Source organism: Nothobranchius furzeri, chromosome 7 (assembly GCF_043380555.1).
Source record: "Nothobranchius furzeri strain GRZ-AD chromosome 7, NfurGRZ-RIMD1, whole genome shotgun sequence".
NCBI classification, from domain to species: domain Eukaryota; kingdom Metazoa; phylum Chordata; class Actinopteri; order Cyprinodontiformes; family Nothobranchiidae; genus Nothobranchius; species Nothobranchius furzeri.
Window position 1 is genome coordinate 60,161,954 of NC_091747.1, and position 21,526 is coordinate 60,183,479.

General features: G+C 42.7%; 1 protein-coding gene across 5 annotated transcripts in view; it reads right to left on the reverse strand.

Moving 5' to 3' along the window:
• LOC107383080 (enhancer of polycomb homolog 1) overlaps positions 1–16,039 on the reverse strand; it is a 35,577-nt gene extending 19,538 nt beyond the window's left edge. Inside the window, exons 1-6 of one of the 5 annotated variants that reach the window (XM_015955505.3) lie at positions 15,811–16,039; positions 14,770–14,875; positions 1,881–2,040; positions 1,369–1,514; positions 821–1,027; positions 568–716 (exon numbers count right to left, since the gene is read on the reverse strand). In XM_015955505.3, the coding sequence (XP_015810991.3) occupies positions 568–716; positions 821–1,027; positions 1,369–1,514; positions 1,881–1,980 (602 nt within the window). In that variant the 5' untranslated portion in view covers positions 1,981–2,040; positions 14,770–14,875; positions 15,811–16,039. Of the gene's footprint in view, positions 1–567; positions 717–820; positions 1,028–1,368; positions 1,515–1,880; positions 2,041–10,332; positions 10,711–10,747; positions 10,914–12,751; positions 12,852–12,872; positions 12,893–14,769; positions 14,876–15,810 lie in introns of those variants that run through there. The other 4 variants (XM_054751017.2, XM_070553392.1, XM_070553391.1 and 1 more) reach the window with 4 other exon arrangements.
• Positions 16,040–21,526: the final 5,487 nt, after the last annotated feature.

Consider the following 21,526-nt stretch of genomic DNA (forward strand, 5'->3'; position numbering starts at 1 on the left):
AGCGGTCGTGTGAGTTTGAAAAGACTACTGAAGAAGAGCGGATGCAATAATCTGAGAATATTCCAGAATGTCTACCAGAAAAAGGCCATCGTTACTGACTTACTGCCCTGCATGACTAAAGGGGAAGCAGCGTGAGCTCTGCATAGAGCGTAATGCTGCAGCAGTTTTTTTTTTTCAGGATAACTTTTCAATACGAGGCCACGAGGCAGACAATAAACTTAGGAAGCATGTTGAGGGGAAATATACTTTGGTCATTGCTTATTTTACCGTTCAACTTTCCACTGACACAACAAATATGCTTAAAACTGAAGACTCATCTCCTCATCACCGTCGTCTCTGCTTGACTGAATTGCCCCTGAGGCTCCGCTGCATGTTTGCTGTGACCGATAATTTCGGTCGGGCTCTAATTTTTACATTCCTCAAATATCTAAACAAACCCAGAGTCGGTAACCAAGGTTTCCCCAAAACAACTCTGTTTTGGGATTTTTATCCGAACAGACGTGCGAGGTATGCAGTCATGACCCCCCCCCCAAAAGCTTTTCTGACAGCAGCTCATCTCACACGTACCGTTTCTCCACTACTTCCAGGGTGAGGTGCAGCAGTTCCCTCTTGACTTTCTCCCTTTTTTTAATCATCTCCAAGATGGTGACGGTGCGGCTAAGGTCTCTGCGCAGCTTCAGCATCTTCTCGTACGACGCCTCATCGTTCTTTCGATTCTAAAATCAAAACAGGGATGAATTAGTTTGCCTGCTTTTAAAGTTATTTATACGTTTATTTCAAAAGGACTCGGAGGACAAACGCACGACCGCCGATCGTTTACCTTCCTGGTCTGCATCTTTTCCGTCCGACGGCGAAAGGCCACGTAAGGGTCGCTGGTGCTGGAACCGTCTCTCTTCTCCTGCTTGACGCTGGGGATGAGGGAGCCACTTTTACAAGTTTTCCTTTTTCGGTTCCAGTAGTCAAACACCTCCTTTATCAGCTCATCGTCCTCCTTCAGCAGCAGCTTGGCTTCCTGGAGATTCACAGGCTGCAGGGGCAGAGTTGGGAGTCAAAGTGAGTTAAACAGCTGCTTCTGGAGGGATGGGTTATAGAACTAAACAAACTCAATTCACCAGCTCACCCTTTTTTTTGCTGAGATCCCATTTATTTCCCATTTATGTTTTCATATTAAATGTAAATTAGACCATGATCTGATTCCACCGTGAACCCCGCGGTGAAACAGATGATGACACACGTTAGCTCTGACGCCAACCCTTACATCTGAACCCAGCCACCATCTGATTCACAGGTGTGAAACCAGTGTTACTCCCTACAGACCAGCGGCAGCAACTCCACTGGTGCACGGCGCCTCCAAAGGTGGTCATATACCTGCTGCCCACTGCCTTTCTCCAGCCGATCGATCATTTCTTCAAACTGCAGGTGGGTGATTTCCATTTTCTTCTTCAGCTTATTCACAAACGTGTCGTCCTCGGAGTCTAAGTCGTAGTCTGGCTGCTCTGTATCCAAACTGAAAGCTGGAAGACAAAAAGAAAGAATCCTGCTTTATTAAAATATGTAAAATATTAATCATTGTTAAAGATTTGTGGCCCAACTGGATGAGTCAGAAAGTCTGACAGAATCACACTTTGACTTCCTCTAATTTAAACAAATCCCTTCAACCTGTTTATTATCATTAGTAGTAGTAGTAATTATAGTAGTATTAATTACAGTACTATTCAGAGTACTGTTGTTCCTGCACATGAAGCAGGAACCAGAAAAACAAACTAATTTGTGAATGGAGCTACACTGTAAACATCTGTCTAATGAAAGCCCCCCCACACACACACACACACACACGTGCGTAGCCGAGTCTAATCACAAGCCAGTTGCCTGCTACTCACGCTGTATGTGAATGAGCTGCTTTGGCATTCTGAACTCCCCGGGGTAGAGCGACTCGTAGTGCGTGATGTTGCACTCTGCCTCGGGGACGGGGATAACCATGTTGTCCCGTTTCTCGCCGTAGACCTGCTGGGCTGAAATAGCCCTCTGGAGATGGTGTTCCTGGAAGAGAGAAATATACACACGTAATGAAAAAAACTTTCTGATCCTGATGCGTTTTTCCAGAAGTATCCTGATGGAGTTGCATTGATAAATCTGATGGATTTCTGTGTCCAATAGAGTTATAAACACCTCAGAGGTTTGGTTCAACAAGCCTAGCCGCTTAAATCTTTAAACCTGCAGCAGAATCTGCTACCAGACCACCAGCCGACACAAATCAGAACACTTGGAAAACAAAAACCGACCCTTTCCACCAAGAGAACACCACCAAACTTACATCATCCTCGACATTTGCCATCATTCCTTTTGAACCTTTGACCCTAAACTGGAGAGTACTCGTCAGTCATGATTAGCTTAGATGTCACAAATCACCCCAGTGATGAGAAGGGTCTTCAGTAGCTGAGTTTAAAGCCACACTGGTGCTCTAATGGAGCGTTTTAGGCCTTTTCTGTGGTCGATGCAACACATGGCTAATGCACTCAAACTGACTTCAGCTCCAACAAGTATTTCAACAGAGCTCTTACAGGCTTTACACAGCACTGGTTTCTTGGCTCTAATGCGGGTTCGCTATATGACACAGTTACATAACAACTGTGCATCACTAGTGAGAGAGCTTTAAGTGAATTAGAGTCGGGTAAAAAGTCACCAGGAGTTTAGTGTGGAGCGATGAAACCACCACCCTGCTGTGAGCGAGGAGCAAAGGGCCCAGAACACCTCCAGGTCCAAACCAGTGGCCCACGCCATGATGCTGAGTGTTTTTGTCTTCTCTACAACCAGTGAGGTCCAATCACAGTGGCTCTACACCAGTAACTCAATTAAACACCTGAATGCAAGAGTGAGGTTTTAACTGGAGTAAAAATATTGATTCATGAGTCAATCACAGATTTAGAAAGAAAAAGTGCCACTTTTTTCTATTATGTTACAGTAGCCGCGTGGCTTGGTCAGCTTAGCCGTTGTGTCTTTATCAGGGTTGGGCATTGTTTGATTTTGAACGATTCCGATTCCAATTCCAATTTGGCGACTGCCAAATCCTCAGTGCTTATCCTGCTCGAACTTATCGGCTGTATTTGACACTGTCAACCATGGCCTCCTTTTGTCCACACTCTCTAGCATGGGCATCACAGAGAAAGCACACGCCTGGTTTGAATCGTACCTCACAGGACGATCATTCAGTGTATCTTGGCTTGGACAATCCTCTACCGTGCACCATCTTGCCACAGGAGTCCCCCAGGGCTCTGTACTAGGACCTCTTCTCTGTCATATACACCCTCACTGGGTGAGATAATTCGATCACATGGCTTTTCCCACCACTGCTATGCAGACGACACCCAGCTCTATCTGTCATTTCCACCGGACGACCACACTGTCTCTGCACAAATACCAAACTGTCTCTCTGACATATCAAAATGGATGAAATCCCACCATCTCCAACTCAACCTCTCTAAATCCCAGCAAAACCATCCATACAGCACAATATCTCAATCCAAAATGACTTCCTATCTCTGGCTCCTTCAAAGGCAGTTCGAAATCTGGGTGTTGTGATTGATGAACACCTGACCTTTAAAGATCATGTTGCCTCTGTTGCTCGTTCATGCCGCTTTGCGCTGTATAACATACGAAAGATCAGACCATTCCTAATACAACATGCCACCCAGCTCCTGGTGCAATCTACTGTCATCTCCCGCCTCGATTACTGTAATGCCCTTCTAACTGGTCTTCCAGCCTGTACTGTGAGACCTCTTCAAATGGTCCAGAACGCAGCAGCGCGTCTGGTCTTCAATCAGAAAAAAAGAGCACACGTCACCCCTCTGTTCATTGAGCTCCATTAGCTACCGCTAGCAGCATGCATCAAATTCAAATTGCTAACACTAGCATACAAAGTCCGAGATGGTACGGCTCCCATCTACCCGAATCCTCTTGCAAAGGCTTACGTCTCGGCCCGGCCGCTCCGGTCATCACAGGATCGTCGGCTAGCAGTGCCTACACCACGTTCAGGACAATCCAGACTCTTCTCATGCATCGTTCCACAAATGTGGAATGACCTTCCAAGAACTACCAGAACAGGGGCTTCCTTTTTAATTTTCAAGAAACTCCTGAAGACCCTGCTCTTCAGAGAGCATCTTCTAAACTAGCACCCTCCTTGCACCCGTCCCCCCTCTCTACTGTCCACTCCTTGTTCCCTCCTCTCCATGATTGATGTCAAGTTGTTGTTGTTAGCCTCAAGGGCAACATACCGATTATCACTTGTAAGTCGCTTTGGACAAAAGCGTCTGCTAAATACATAAACAAACATTTCCATGTTTCGATTCCGGTTCCTATCGATTCCTGAATCTTTCAAGACATGACGTGTTTTACATGAGCCAGCTAACCACAGGTCCTACTTGATGAAATAATCTAATTCTGTGAACAACAACATCACCTTCATTTAGACAAAAACATATTTTGGAGAAAAAAAGAAACAGACTTGCAGCACCACCAGTGTGTTTGTTTCTGACCACAACCAAAGTCTGGAAGAAGCCTCTGGGCTGAGAGGATAAATGTCTCCAACATATCCAGAAACGTCCAGCTGTTTTCAGCTAAAACTCTCAGGATGATCATGTCCAGGATGACTGAGAACCACACCTCCATGCAGCAGCAGCATTCAGTCAGAACAGAGAGTGAAACTTAAATGAAGCTTGCTGCGTCTGACTGCTGACCGTGTGTGTTTTTATTTCTGCAGTGAGACAAACTCACCTCACACTAGGGCTGCACAATATATCGAAAAATTATCGTCATCGGGAAAACAGGGCGTGCGATAGGCCCATCGCAAAGCACGTCAAAAACGGCGATAAATGTTTGGTTCAACATTTCCATCCGTGTCATACATCAACTATTTGTAAACCAGCTCTGTTTTTTACGCGGAAGTATTATTTGACCAATCAAATGTAGCCCTTCTGATATGCGGCCAATCAGATGGGTCCGTTCACGTAATACGCCCGCCCCCTTCATAGACCGTTAGGATGGGTAGAACGCAACACCCGAACTGAGTTAGCGGCGCCGTTCCCTTGTTCGTCATGCTGGCTCAGAGCAACGAACGCACTTTGTGCTGAGGTTTCTGGAATCAGCGCTGCTTTCAAACGTGAACGTGAGTCCGCTCGGTGTCGTTAAGCAGCTGATAATAACCGGGCTGACTCCGACACGTGCCGGTGAACCAACTCACCTACCTACATGTTGCTAGTGTTCCACCAGGTGGTGAAGTTAGCCCCAGGCTCCGGTTAGCTTCCAGCTAAAAGGCTACAGCACTCTCCTCCCAGTCCCACCCTGCTAAAGAGGGCCTGGAAAAGTTCCCCCACACATCAAAGTGATTTTTCATTTATGAGCTTTTATAACCTTGTTAATCAGGATAGTTGATTTGCTGCTGCACATAAACTGTCAGTCAGAAGCTCTGCTAGCCGGTTATCCTAAGAGGAGCTAGTTCAATTAGTTAGCTTGTTATCAGAATCATAGTTGCAGTTTCATCATCTGAGCTGCTTTTTAAGATCTAGGTAAACTTGTTCAATTTGGGGTTAAAAACAAACGTTTTCACATATTTTCCATGTAGTTTTTTGCCAGTTCCTCTTCTGAAAGGTAGACAATTGTTTTTCTCTTTCCCTCAGAAAATCTTAATATTCTCCTAGTTTGGCCCAGCACAGTTCACTTCCCAATTACAGCAACAGCCTTATATCATAACCACAAAAGTGGAGAAAATGCTCAGTAGCAATGAGAGAATTTGCTGTTGCATTTAATTGATGTTAACTATTATTTAACATTTAAACTTATTTTCTGATTTTTTTATTTATTCAGAAACCCTGGTAAGGGATGTTTTTCTGTATTTGGAGCATCAGAAAGTTTTATGGTGGAGGTGATGTTTTAAAGTCACATGCATGCAGTTTGTTGTGTTGCTGCTAATACAGTAGCAGGTGCGGCTGCTAATACAGTAGCAGGTGCGGCTGCTAATACAGTAGCAGGTGCGGCTGCTAATACAGTAGCAGGTGCGGCTGCTAATACAGTAGCAGGTGCGGCTGCTAATACAGTAGCAGGTGCGGCTGCTAATACAGTAGCAGGTGCGGCTGCTAATACAGTAGCAGGTGCGGCTGCTAATACAGTAGCAGGTGCGGCTGCTAATACAGTAGCAGGTGCAGCTGCTAATACAGTAGCAGGTGCAGCTGCTAATACAGTAGCAGGTGCGGCTGCTAATACAGTAGCAGGTGCAGCTGCTAATACAGTAGCAGGTGCGGCTGCTAATACAGTAGCAGGTGCGGCTGCTAATACAGTAGCAGGTGCGGCTGCTAATACAGTAGCAGGTGCAGCTGCTAATACAGTAGCAGGTGCAGCTGCATATTTTATCAATAAAAATGTTGTTGTAATGGAATTCATGCATTAGTTTTTGTTTGCTTTGAACCCAGAGCAGACGTCACACGACGACATCAACACTGCATACTTTAGTATTTGTTAATTTATCGTGAGTAATATCGATATCACAATATTAAGCACTGTTATCGAATATCGCAGGGTTTCCTAATATTGTGCAGCCCTACCTCATGCCGTCCAGCGTTTGTTCTTTAAAGCTTCTATTAAATCCACCGTGTTGACGTATTTTAACACGTTTCCTCTACGCTGCAGGAGACAAATTTTACATTACAGAGTAAAAGTTCGGCAGACGCGTTTGTTTATATCCGGGTGGGGGGAGGGGGGACTCGTGCTGCACACAGACAGCTGGTGTGATCAGCTCTGAAAAGCGTTGATCACAATTTGCAGATCACGTTTATTTTTCACGGAGACCGGCCGCGGATTCCTCTTCCGTCGGCATTCTAGGAATCGAAATAAAAAACTTTGAACAATTCCGGGAAGAATGAACAGTTGGAACCGGTTCCAATCGATGCTCGATGCCCAACCCTAGAGTCCCTTACAAGAACTTAACATTAGAAGTTTGGTCTAAGTACGCTATAAGTAAATCTGTTCGGGGGAGAGCGGAAAAGCAGCATTCCAAAAGTGGAAACGGGCTCATTATAACCAAACTATTCCAAAGTTACGAGGTTTGAACGGCCCACCTGACACACGCAGACCCATCAGGCCTCCAGGGAACTCATGAGATTTTTTCTTTGGTGAAACTTTTATTAATGTGACACAAATTATAGAGGAGGTAAAATTTCAGCAGCTCTGTTCCTGCTACCTGAACTCTAAACAAACATCTCTGATTTTACCGAGTCATTAAGAAGATGAGAGGCCTGTGCGACCCCGGTCTGACACCAGAACGAACCCTGGGGTTGGTGAATAACTAGAGCCCGGGATAAAAGTGGAGTCGGGCTCAGACCTCAGCAGCCTGCTGCCTCAACCCTCTTGGAGTTCTCCTGATCTGCTACAGCTTTGATCCTCACAGCCACGCTTCCCAGTCTGGGATTTCCTCTGCCGAGGAGCCGGGCGAGTGCAGATTAAGGGCTTTTGTGCAAGGCACATGGACATAACTAGGTTATTCTAGAAGCCCTACTACCATCAGAATTAAACACCCCATCCTGCTCTTATTGTGATTTAAATCTACAACAAACCTAAATATTTAAACTAGAACATAAACGCCTGGTTGGTTAAATCACATTAAACTGACGTTCCTCTTGCAGCTTCCCAACTCTGAGTTAAAAAACAAAAAAAAAAAAAAAACACCTTTGTCAATATTTGCAACCTTGACATAAAAGGAGTCGGCACCGCCTTAACAAACTGGTTTAAATCTGAGGTCTTTGCTGCCGGTGCTAAATATAACGTCTCTTGTAATGACAACTGACAGGGGTTTTCAACCTGCAGCTCTGGGGCCACACGTGGCTCCTCAGAGTCACATTTGGACCTTCGTTTATCCCAACTCCATGGCCTCACACTGTAAAGCCGGGCGTGCACTGTGCAACTTTCACTTGTTTGAGCCGATTTCCCACTCGTGCGAGAATCCACAAGATCGGGGCGAGTTTTGCGCTGAGCGTCGTGTACAGGGGGTTACGAGAGGTGATTAACACCCTGTGACCAGCTACTGATCACCTCGTGAGGGTTGAACCGGCGCAGCAAGTGGCTGCGACCCAAAAAGTACCAGACCCGCTCACAGCGAATGCGCAACCATGCATCAACACCGCTCGCCCGTTATTTCCCTAACCCAAACCCTAACACAAGTTGTTCGTTTTTATTTCCACACGTTGTTACTCACAAAGATTGTCAAGAAAGCGTGTTTATCGTGTTCATGTCAAATTAAACTGATCACAAAACACAGATTTACTTTCTTTATTTCGTTTTCCTCATCCAACCCCCATAACTCCCTGTGTGTCCTCCTGCAGCACTCCCGAAGGACAACAGGCAAAACAAGACAAAAAAGTCTGACGTGTTGAGTAAAAACTGCTATTTTTAGCATATTTTTAGGGCCGACGTGTTGCTACCAGACGTGCAGTGTGAGCAGTCAGGTCGCATCCGAGAACTGGGTCGTGCAGTGTGAGCACATGACTCGTGAGATCTGCCCTGCGAGGAAGTCGTACAGTTTGAGCTGAAGCTGAGTGCTACGAGTGAAAAAGTTGCACAGTGTCCGCCCAGCTTTAACCTCCTGAATATCACACAGATGATAAGAGAAGCGAAAACCTATTTTCTGCCGCACCACTTGTTCTTTCTACTAAAAGAAATAGATGAGACCAAATTCAAGTTGCCATGGCAACAAAAGGCAGCTTCTCGAAAGTCGTTTCAAGTTCACACCAAGTAAAACATTTAAAATCTTTAGTCGATTTGTGGCGCGCGCGTCTAACCCTGCGTCTGCAAAAACAAAGACCAAAAACTTGTTGTAGAAAATCTGATTAAAAGATATCCGATGCAAACAGTAATGCGTGTCCTGTTGTGTTGCAGAAACCGATGAAACAAAAAGTCTGCAGGTCTGCGACCATGAAAGCTGATGAGGCAGATGTTTTAAAGTCAACACAAACCTGTGAAATGCTGAATTCATGACTCACTAAGCTGCTCTGCAGCTCTTGTCATTAACGTGACAAACGGCTGACTGTGGTGACTATTCCTGCTGCGTGCAGCTGCCGGGGAGGATGTGGGTCAGGGAGCTAAGCCATCCGCTGCCTTGTAGTAAAAATGGCCTCTTTATCTCTTCTGTCACACGGTTATGTAATTTCACAGTGTGTGTGTTTGTGTGTGTACAGTATGTCGGAGAAGACCAGCAAAGGGGGGGGGGGGGATTTCTGCTGGCTCTGAACAGTGTCTGTGCTTTTCTGTCAGCTGGGACTTATCAGACAGTGGAAATAACCAGAATCTGATTTTTGGTTTCAACTTGACTAGATTATAATGCACAAAAACATACAGCATATGATATTTTACACAACTTATCAATAGAAATAATGCAAAAGGTTTGATTTACATTAAACTGTTAAACCAAGTAAATGCATATACCTCTAAATTAATTGCTTTTTGCAGGATCCCATGCACACAAAATAAAAAGTTACTTCAAACTACCACTAGCTGTCATAATATAAAAGCACACTGTGTGTTATTTGTTGGAATCTGCAACTTTCTGCACCATATCTTCTGCAGTATCACTCCAAATATTAAAAACATTTAATATTCTTTGGAGATCAATAAAGTATTGTATTTACATGCATGAAAGAACAGATGTGCACACAACATAACAAGCTACTTCAAACTACCCCCATTTGCGTTCATAACATAAGCATAATCAAAAACTTATGTAACGTTTGTTACTTTCTGCGTCATATCCTGTGCATTAAAACTTAAAACATTTACAGTAAAAATAAAATCTCCTTTAGAGATCAATAACGTTTATTTATATGCATGCAAGAACAGACATGCAAGCCAAGCGCACACATGGCGGGGCTGCAACTGTCAACACGCTCACGCTAGCTGTCAAACCGAGCTGGAGGTCCAGCGCACCCCCTGGCGGCGACTCAGCGTACGTACACCACGTTCAAGGCCTTTCCCCGCCTTTAGCAAAGGGGAAAGTCAACAAAATGGTGGCGCCGATAAAAGTCACGTGACTTCTTTGTGCATTCGGGTGCCGTTTAAATGAAAATGACTGCATAGAACACGGCTCAGTGATAAGATTTACCCGCGTAACGCCCTTATAACGCCACTAGTGCTGGTACAGTTTAGCTAAAAACTGTATTCTTCGAGATCTGTCGTGTGAACGAAAAACAGCAGACATGGCGGCCATTTTGCACAAGCTTGCGCAGGCAACACAGTGGCGCTCCTTGATATGAATTTACAGTCTAAGTAATCCACCAGCAGTATGAAACAACATACCGATTCCTCATCTTTTTCCATCCCAGTTGGCATCTGCGGCACTGCCCGGTTGATAGAGACATACTCGTGCAGGTCCGGCAAATCCTCGCAGCGGAAGACGGGCAGGGGCTTACAAGCATCCAACGCCCGTGCCCGAAACGACAATTTACTCATTTTTATAATAAAGGATGCAGCATATATCTACTCGATCTGCCTGGATTAACAGCAGATCTGCTTCGAGTTCTCATGGATGAATCTGTGACGGTCTCTGAAAGTCAGCCGATCGTTTGAGGTCTGTGGCAGCGCGAACAGAGCCGGGCGGGCCCGGGTCTCGGTCGCTCTCTATCGGTCTCTTTTGCTCCTGCGCTCCGCTGTTCCTGCCCGGTTCAATACGCCATGGCCAACATGGCGGACATTACAAACTCATGCAGCTCACCGCTTGCTCCGAGCGGCCCAGCCCCCTCGATCACGCAAACAGCCATTCCCACGCAGTTTCGCACGCGTGCGCGCTCGCGAAACCCTCGGAGCGCGAGGAGGGGAGGGGCACGGGGACCTGGATGCTGATGAAAGGATGAAAAACTTCCAGGCTCGGGATGTTCTCCTGCTGCTTGTGCGTTAAACTGATGCCTGGGACGTTTAAAAAAAAAAAAAAAAAGAAATCACAGTAAACCACCTGCTCATTTTAATGACATTTTTAAAGAAATAATGAGAAGATTTTTAAAAAACAAATTTCACCATATAACGCAAATGTTCACACGTTTAATATTTACAGATATAAACCAATCTACATCACCACTATATGGAGCAAGTACTTATTTGCCACTATCATCAGTGTACTAACAAGGAAAATGGTCAAATCTAGACAGGACCATTCTGTTAAAGTAATGGTGTTTTTTCCTTCAAATTACTTTAAAATGCATTTAAAAATAACAATGATTGTGAGTAGATTTAACTTTAGACATGCAAATAATTACCGTGGGAATTTCTATAAATTAATTGAATTTCTCTCATAAATGGTAAAAAATGGCAGAAAATATGCTTAAAAACACCAAAAAATAATTTCAATGATTACTCTCTCTCTCTCTCTCTCACACACACACACACACACACACACACACACACACACACACACACACACACACACACACACACACACACACACACACACACACACACACACACACACACACACACACACACACACACACACACACACACACACACACACACACACACACACACACACACACACACACACGCCTGTCTCTAAGAGGCCTGTTATTAAAGTGAACACATCAAGATAACAGTTACAGACTCACAGGCCACTTCATTAAGTACACAAGTATCTAATCGGCCAATCAGATGGCAGCAACTCCGAGCATTTAGACATCTAGATGTGGTGAAGATAATTAGTGAAAGTGTAATCTGAACATCAGAATGGTGAAGCAGATAATGCACCATGTCCAAGCTCAGGGCCGTTTCTCAATAGCAAAGTGTGCTAGAAGGTGCACTTAGAGAGCAAGTCACCCCCAAATAAACTTTTTTCTGATAAACTATATAAATGCGTGTCTAATCGTGCTGCAGACACGTGTCGTCAATAGTTTTGCACTTTAGTGAATTTTTGTTAAAATTGTAATTTTCTGCCTAAAACTGTCAGTGTTGTGCCGTTGTCAGGTAAAAACTCTGCACTGCATTTGAATTTAAATCTGCCATCGCTATTGGCTAAGAGGTACCCTAGAACATTAGCTGGTACCAAATGATGTCACAATGTTGTTGTGTGGCTGTGTGTGTAATTTGTTAGCGGCTCTGCCCTCTCGGTCTGCTAGGCAACAGCATTTGTTGCACTTTTCAAACAGGAAGTGGGAGTGGAGTAATACTCTGGTAGGGGGTGACTTGCTCTTTGAGTATGTTCTGTTTACGTATAGCAGAAAGTCCATTCTACCATGTATGGGAGGATGAGGATGCATTTGGAACAGAACCATACTCAGTTCTGTCATGACAAGCACTGCTTGCTGCAACGGTAAAAGAAAAAGTATATTTTGTCCCTTAAATAACTAAATAGTGAACACAAATTGTTTGCATAATTGTTACCGAGGAAATACCAGCATTTCCCGCAGCTAAATGAAGAAAATGTTTATTTTTCCATCAAAGCAGAGCTATTTAAGGCAGCAGTGCTTTTATTTTGATAGTGGGTTGGCTATTTAGCATTTTGAGGGATTGTGAAGTCTGAAAAAGGAAAAACCCAAATAAACAGCAAATTTTACAGGTTAAACATGAATATTTACAATAACAGGTCATTTTATTTCTTTACTGTTGTTTCTTATTTTAAACTAGTTATTAGCTTTCTCCTCCGACATTCAGAGTATAATGGTTTGCTACACAATGCATTATGGGATACTTTGCTGCCTTGATGCACCCTGTGGGCGGAGCAAAAACACACCTGGGAACTTTGAGCGTACTTGGGCTGGGAACCGTACCTGGTCCATCGTTGATGACGATTCACGAGGAAGTGAGAACACAAATTCAGACGAGTATGTGTACTGAGAAACAGCCCAGATCACCTGTAAGTGGTTTCTAGAACATGATACTGGACTCCAACAACGTCAACCGTCACAAGATCTCAGTCCAGTCTAGACCCTTTGGGATGTGGTTCTCGTCACTGATGGAGTTGATACCGTTGTGTTAATATGGACCAGAATCTCTGAGGAATGTTTCCAACACCCTTTTGGATCCACGGCATGCAGAATTAAGGAAGATCTGAAAGCAAAAGGAGGTCTACCATGGAACCAGAAAGGTGTATTTAATAAAGTGGCCAACAGGTCAGTTAACCGTCCTAAAACACACACACACACACACACACACACACACACACACACACACACACACACACACACACACACACACACACACACACACACACGTCATTTTACACCAAGAACTCCATCTGTACTCAAAGTGACAGCATATCTATTCAGAGTATTTCTATAATGTCATCACTTTATATTCTAAGTCAGTTAAATTATGCAGCAGGTTTTACATTGAAATGTTTTCAAGCGTGGACATTTGGACTAATTCCCAGAAACGACAGAATATCAGGTAAAGAAAAACAAACATTCTGCTAATCTAAAAGGAGGACAAAAGTCATCAAGTAAATGTAAAAGTCCTAATACCGGAATATGGAAACAACAAATACAACTAAACGTATTTTTTCAAAGAAAATCTACTCATAACAAGAACCTGTATCTGTTAATGATCAAGGAGAAGCTTTGTGTGTTTCTAAAATTCTGAGTAATTTACCAAAAACTAGAGATGCACCGATACCAGTATCGGTATCGAAACCAATACCAACACCAGTATCGGTATAAGTTAACTGATAACAGGAACCGATACCAATGCAGTTGCTTGAAAATGGCTTCACTGTAACTTGTCATTTCTGTTCACCTAATATTTTAGTTTTGTAATGATTTCCATTCATATATTTTACTTTTTATCTACCTCACAGTCTTTTCCTGTTGAAAGCAGAGAAGAAAATAAAATCTGTATTCCAAATCATTGCATTTTTTTTGTGTGGTGGAAGTATAAGTATTGGTAATCGGCATCGGCGAGTACTCAGATCCAAGTATCAGTATCGTATCGGTTTGGAAAAAGAGAGGTATCGGTGCATCCCTACCAAAAACGTTCCTTAAGAACTTCAGTTGCAGCTTTTTTCTAACTCATTTTAAGACTGTTTATTGGACCAGTTTCAAAGGAAAGTATTTTTCACCGGCCCACTTCACAATCACCCATAAATAGTTTGTCAAGGTACTTCAACTGAGAAAAACCAGAGTTCTGTTTAAACAATATCAATACAGTGATTCTTTTTGTTGTTGTTGAATTTACGAATATAAAAACCATGACTTTATAATGGAATAACTGTTGAGACTGTTTTCATCGAGACAGCTGAGTCAGTCGTGTCTTTTTGAGGAAGGCTGGCACTAAAGTAGGGCTGGGCAATAGATCGAAAATTTATCGTTATCGAAATGTGTCACTCTTATCGTGATAACTTTTTAATGTCAATAAATTTGATACTAAAAAAATTAAAAGATGTGTAGGTTGGCAACATTTATGTCCGTTTAAGAAGCTGGACCACCTTGAGTAACGTAAAAATGTAACTCAACGTAATACATGTGACAGCCCCAGCTAGTGGACAACTTTTGTTTCTGCGAATACCTGTAGTTATCGCCCATTTATCGTTAAGAGGTGAAATCCTCAATATATCGTGATATAGATTTTAGGCCATGTCGCTGAGCCCTACCCTAAAGCATCAAAAGAGAAACAATCTTACATCCTAAGTTACTGCTATAGTATACTTTAACTCATTCACTGCCATTGATGGCAAAAGTCGTCATTTTAAATCCAACCGTTCGCTGCCATTGACGACTAAAGTAAAAAAAAAAAAAAAAAAAAGTAAATAACAACCTGCAAGGATGAACGAGTACTCCTTCAGATTCCCGTGAATGATCCAGAAGTGGGAGGCAGGCATGATAGTCATCCGTTTGGGAGCAACATGCTCAGATCTGAAGGCCTGTGAAACAGATTGCACCAAGAGAAAAACTACAACGGTAAAAAAATCACAATATTACGAGTAAAACTTGTGCAAAAACAAATACTAGTCAAAACTTACAATATACATCCTTTAAATCGAAACATATCAAACAATAATTCACTTTGGACATAAAGGTTTTGAAGACATAAAACAATGTACTCAGCAAAATCTACAAACATCATCCCAACAAGAATACAGTTAGAGGTCAGTAATGGTTTATTTATTTGTATTTTTCATATAAAAAAACTTAACTTTTGTATGTTTTCATTTATGTACAAAATACAAAAAACATACAAAAGTTCTGTGTGTATGTACACATTCGAGAGAGAGAGAGAGAGAGAGAGAGAGAGAGAGAGAGAGAGCGAGTGTGTGTGTGTGTGTGTGTATTCGTTAAATGTTATATCAGCTTGCCATATAGGGAAATAAATAAAAGCAATGGTAACTTTTTGCTTTCCAATTGGACTTCAATAATGGGTAACCTAGACGAAATTTTAATTAATGTAATTGCATCTTAAAGCGCCCAATAAGGTATGACGCTAAACACATTACAAAATATCTCATTATGTTATTAGTTGCGTTAAATAACTGAGGAACTCGACAGCTAAATGGGAGCTAATATTCGTTTTGACGTGTGGGTGTCAAAAATGCACCGGCACAAAAACATTTAAAACGGATTTGCCAGTCGTTTCGAGCCCCAAAACAAGGAACAGCTGTGTTTGCACAACGAACAGCAACACTGCAGCTAGCTTAGCCCAGTTACCCTGACCCTGCGCCATTTACAAGCCAGCTAGCAGTTCGCTAACAGACAAACAGCTGTTTTATTTTACTCAAGACCAACATGTCTACCGTTGGAACCCTCGTCACGATAAGTCGAGTCAAAATAAAACCCCCATCGAGTGACAACTCCAACTTACCTGCAAATAGCAACGCCACGAAGGAGAATTGTGATGGTAGTTCCTCTGGTTGTCACGCTAGCTTCAGTGCTAACACTGGTTAGCTCTTTTATGAACGCCAAAAGGAAAATCATGATCAGTCTTTTCATGAAAAACTACCTCGAACTTAGTTAGAGAGGTCACCGAAAGCAAAAATATTGGGTAAAGTAAGTGAGGTCGAGTTGCTGAAAGTATAACTGAATAGTTCTTAGGGGAGGATTTCGAGCAAAGAGAGAGAAAAAAAGATCCAAACCGACCACCAAGCTACTTTGCGATTGGAGGATGGCGCAACCAATGACGTGCGAGGAGCTCTGAAACGATGAGCTCATTGGTCCTCCCTTCCCTCCTAAACAGAAATAAATAAATAAATAAATACATAAATCAATAATAATAATAATAATAATAATAATAAAATATAATAATAATTATAATAATAAAATAATAACAGTATTACAATTATTTAAAATTTTATTCAAATTAATTCATTTATGAAATGCCAATAAGAAGAACAGCAAAGACTTTGCAGAAAAAAGTCTTTTATTAGCCACAGACGAATGTGACATTTATGTCTGGACTGTGATCTCTTATGTAAGCGCCAACCCCTGAATCTCACATCACTGCACCTTCTCACGAGTCTTGTTGCAGGCCAGGGCTGCCTCTGCTGCTTCCTCCTCTGATGCTGGGCTGCCTGCACCACACATTTTTTATGATCAGACACAGTTGAAAGGGAGTGCTGCATAGTGGAAGCATATGGAGTCTGCGAAGCCTCGCAGCCGCCGCCTCCCACCATCCGCTTGCTGTTAAAGCTGCATGCATGCCTCTCCCCAAAGACTCTGGGAGTGGAGGAAGCTCTGCTATGATCAATACAGCTTTACTCATCCCTCTGAGTGAGGTCATCAACAGTCCAATCTGGGTTGTGGACAACCTTAACGTCTATTTTGATTTGAGGAGTCATTTGATCCTGTGTGTTTACACATTTCATATCAGTGCACTTGTAAAGAGGTTTGGTTGTTTAACTTTTACCCATTTAATATATTTGTTACCTAAATTCACAGGTGTCTACTAGAACCAGCTTGGTTTTCATATCCGTGTAAAAATATCTTCCTTGACTGCAGAGAACTGTAAATGAATAGTAAATGACTTCATCCTTCCAGGAGGACACCTTCCTCTGTGATCATCTAGAGGGCAGTGGAGTCCCACGTAAAGGCTTGAATTATAATGCATGAAGCAAACTGTTCACCTCACTTTCTCTCGCCCTTTGAGACTGAAGTTACACAGCTTGTCCACTCGTCAGCATTCATGTGAGATTTTTCTTACATATGCCTTCTGGAATATCACACAATATTTAATTAGTCTCCGTGGATTTTTATTTTTTTTTACTGTCAGGACATTAACTCCGGATGTGTCCCACAGACAAGTAACCTTTTATTGGAGGAGCAGCAATTTGTGTGGATGAGGTGTGTGTGCAGCGAAGAGAAGAGGTCAGAACTGTCATTCTCAGCTGAGATCAAAGGAGAGTAAGTCAGACATCAACATCCGCCGCTTGGCCCACCCCACCCTCCCACCAAACAGTTTGGACCATCTGCTGACAGCAGTTGGGATGATGGATGTTGTTTCCTTGTGCATCACAACAGGATTCCTGATTGAAACGCAGGTCTCGTTCATGTCTGCTATGAATGGTCTTTATATTTGGAGTTGACAACTTCGATAGAAGTTTTGATGACAGAGATGTTTTTCTGTAAGACTAGAAACAGGTGCCATCTTCTGATGCATATATCAAGAGAAAGATACAATATGTATTATGCTTTTTAGCAAAGATGATCATTTCTTTATCATTTCTCAGTTTTAAACATCTTTGGTGTGTTCTTGCTGTGTTGAAATTCTAATTCCATCTTTTAGTTCTTTTTAAAACACAGAAAGGTTTCATTTACCCGCTACGTTTCGTTTGCGGCTGCAAACTTCGTCAGGCTGATGCTGATGGTGGCGTCACTTCCTTCTCCGTTTATCCGCGGGCAGCAGAGGACGTTGTCGCCCTCTGCTGCCCGCTCTCCCCTCTCCGATGATGCAGTCCCATGCGCGATCCAGCGTGTAAACTCCATCGTCTCTGTTCATGGTCCCACATCCACGTCTCCTTATCTCTATAGCTTCTTTTATCCATCTTTTGTATTTCTGTTGTTCGGTGTTTATGATCCTTGTGTTGTCCCAGTCCATTATACGGTTTTCTCTTGTGCAGTGATCTGTTACGGCTGACTTCTTTATTGTGCTTTCTGCTTCTTCTTTTGCTGCTCTTGTGTGTTTTCGACTTGTTTCTTTCTCGCACTCCTTTCTATGTTCTATTGTTCGTGTGTTGAGTTGGCGTCCGGTTTCTCCTATGTGTGTTTTATTGCAGAGTTTGCGTGGGATTTCCTAAACGACTCCACATTTATGCCCAGCTGGTATCTTGTCTTTTGGGTGCACTAGTCTGTTTCTAACTGTTGTGTATGGTTTTGTTGGTGTGTTTATGTTGTTTTTTCATTGTTGCTCTTATTTTTTCTGTTATGCCTCTGATGTATGGTAGGGTTATCACTGGTTTTGGTTCTTGTCTTTCTGGGTTTCTGGTTCTTTGCTTAGGTTGTTCTTTTCTTTCTGTTGTTGTTTTCCTTTGTTTATTGCCCATGTCGGGTATCCGCAGGTCTTTAAAGCATGTTGTATGTGTTTGTCCTCTTGTTTATGGTCTCTTTCTTCTGTTATCATGTTTGCTCGGTGATATAATGTTCTGATTACTGACATTTTGTGTATGGTGGGGTGTTCTGATGTCCATAATAGATATTGGTCTGTGTGTGTTGGTTTCCTGTATGTGTTTATGTTTAGGGTCCCGTCGGTCTGCCTGGTGATTTTCATGTCCATAAATGCTATGCTGCCTTCTGTTTCTAACTCATAAGTGAATTTTATGCTGCCTGTGTCGTCCATGTTATTCAAGTGTTGTGTTAGTGTTCCTGTTTGACCTTTTGGTATGATTTCCAATGTGTCGTCTACGTAGCGTTTCCATAGTTTTATTTTGCAGTCTGGGGGGGCGGTGGCTATGGCTTTTTGTTCTAGGTCTTCCATGAAAAACTGGCACAGGGTGGCTGATAACGGGTTACCCATGGCGAAGCCTTCCAGTTGTTTGTATTTTATGCCATTGTATGTGAAGTAAGTGGAGTTAGCTACCAGTCCTATCAGTTGTGCTATGTCATCTGCTGTGAGGTTTGTTCTTTTATGTAAAGTTTTGTCTTGTCTGATTCTGTTAACTACTATGTCTACGGTTTTTTGGGTTGGTGTTTTTGTGAACAGAGATGTGACGTCATGTGAGATGAGCGTGTCGTTATCTTCTATTGTAATCTTTTTTAGTTCTTTTGCCAGTTCTATACTATTTTTGCAGTGTTGATCTGTGTTTCCTAATAACGGGCTAATGATTTTGCTGATTTCTCTTGCCATGTTGTATGTTGGTGTACCTATGCTGTCTACTATTGGTCTAAGGGGGATGTTTTGTTTATGTATTTTTGGTGTTCCATAAATTCTTGCTGCCCGCGGATAAACGGAGAAGGAAGCGACGCCACCATCAGCGTCAGCCTGACGAAGTTTGCAGGTAAATAAAAACTTTCTGTGTTTTAAAAAGGACCAAAAGATGGAATTACTCAGTTTTTCTGCTGTTTCTGTACTAAGTGCACCGTTTTTAATGTGGTAGTTGTCAGTATGCTCATGCTGAAGTGTCACCAAGACAAATTCCTACATATTGCACCCTGTCTGACAGACAGACACTGACAGATGGATTTGTTTGGGCTCACCCTGCTCCTGTGTCTCTGCTCCAGCTCCATCTAGAATCTGGCAAACTCCCTCTGCTCATATCTTGCTGTTGAGCAGTTTCCATAGTAGCGAGGAAGCCAAATACAGGACCACAAACACACCCTGATAGCAGCAAGGTAATCTAAATTGCATTAAAGATGATGGGCATGGCTGACAGACATAAGCTCTTTATCAGACACTTTTGTTTTAAGGTGGATTTAATGCTCCTTTTCAGTCTTGAAATTTACCAGCAACACACGTACAAAGATTGTTTAAAGGTTAAAGGATATACAAACTATTTCAAGAGATCAGCTCTCTTTACTTTGTAAAATAGTCCGTGCTTATAAAGTGATAGGGACACTTTAAGAGACTATTCTTGGAAATCAAAGGACTCCTCAAAATAATACAAGTCCCCCACCGTTCAGCCAGAGATTTAAATCAAGGTCATCCGTTTTTGAGAAGTAGCTGTTTTGATCAAATCTTGAAAAAAAGAGTACATGTTGTAAAGTAATCTTTGCTATAAGGTTTTAGCCCAATATTTGTGAAGTTGACCAAGTTATAACTTTTATTAAATTGGGTAAAGATTGTTTCCATCTTGGAATGTGGTAGACCGCTAACCTAAGCTTCAGCAAACTGATGATCTAGATATAGGCCCTGTCCACACGTAGCCGGGGATCTGCCAAAACGTAGATATTTTTCTATGTTTTGGCCTGTCATCCACACGAAAACGGAGTTTTTTCACACGAAAACGGGTCTTTTTAAAAACTCCGGCCAAAGTGAAGATCTGCGTTTTCTCCGTTTTGGGTGTCTGCGTGTGGACGGACAAAACCGGAGTTTTAAGGTCCGCAACGTCACTTTCCATGACAAAAAACTGCTGACATCACGTGTGCGACCTGTGTTTACACTAGCCGACAGCATGGATGCCCTCAGAGCTGTGCTCGCTTCATCAATTGTCCAAGCGCTTTCTGCTTGTTTTTTTTGCAAGTGGAATTACTGCTCCTTGCGGAAGACCACAGACGAAGGACGAGGTTAAGAACGGGGGAAGTACTGCCGCCTACAGGTCTGGCATGTCCTTAACAACGTATTTATCCGGGTACGTGTGGACAGAGTTTTTTTTTTTAAACGAGGTGGTGTGGATGCAAGTTTTCGGAGGGGCGGATATTCGTTTTTAAAAAAAAAACCCGGCTACGTGTGGACTAGGCCTTAAAATTAAAGTGAAATTCTGCGCGGTGTGGGAGTATGGAGGAACGAGGAAGAAAGTGACGAAGACAAGGACCGCGAGCTGTGGACCTGTCTGGCAGTCATTCATAGTCTGGATATTGCCACATTCCGGAACGTGAGTGGGGATCCAACATTTGTCTTTGTTGTTTTCATTTCATCCAGCAAAGATGTTAGCAGCAGATCAGGCTAGCATTGGCAGTAGGGCTAGTTCTGTGGCTAGCATTACCATGACCATCATCAAAATAGGTTGGAACATGCGAATGTAAGGTGTGTGTCTAAGCTTTTCAAGTGTTATGTCAGACCACCGTTTCTCTGAGGCCAGTGCAACATCACTAATTTGCAAACGAAAGCAGGTCGGAGATGGCACAGGTCTTTTTGGCGTGCTACATTAGACACCCCGAGCTGCATTTCTTCAACAAGAGCAAGGTAAACACAGTTCTAAATTCTAGGTCCTCTTCATAATCTACAGAATGGATTGGTTTCATCACCGTTTTTGGGTTGTTGGCCATCTTAAATTCAGTTGTGGATGGACATCCAAATGTTCGGACTGAAAATGTTTACTCCAATGGCAAATAGTTGACTTGATGACTCGGAGCATGTGATGGGCATGACACTCCACTTCTACAACACCAAAGTTCAACTCAACATCTGTATAACTGCTATAGCCATTTTA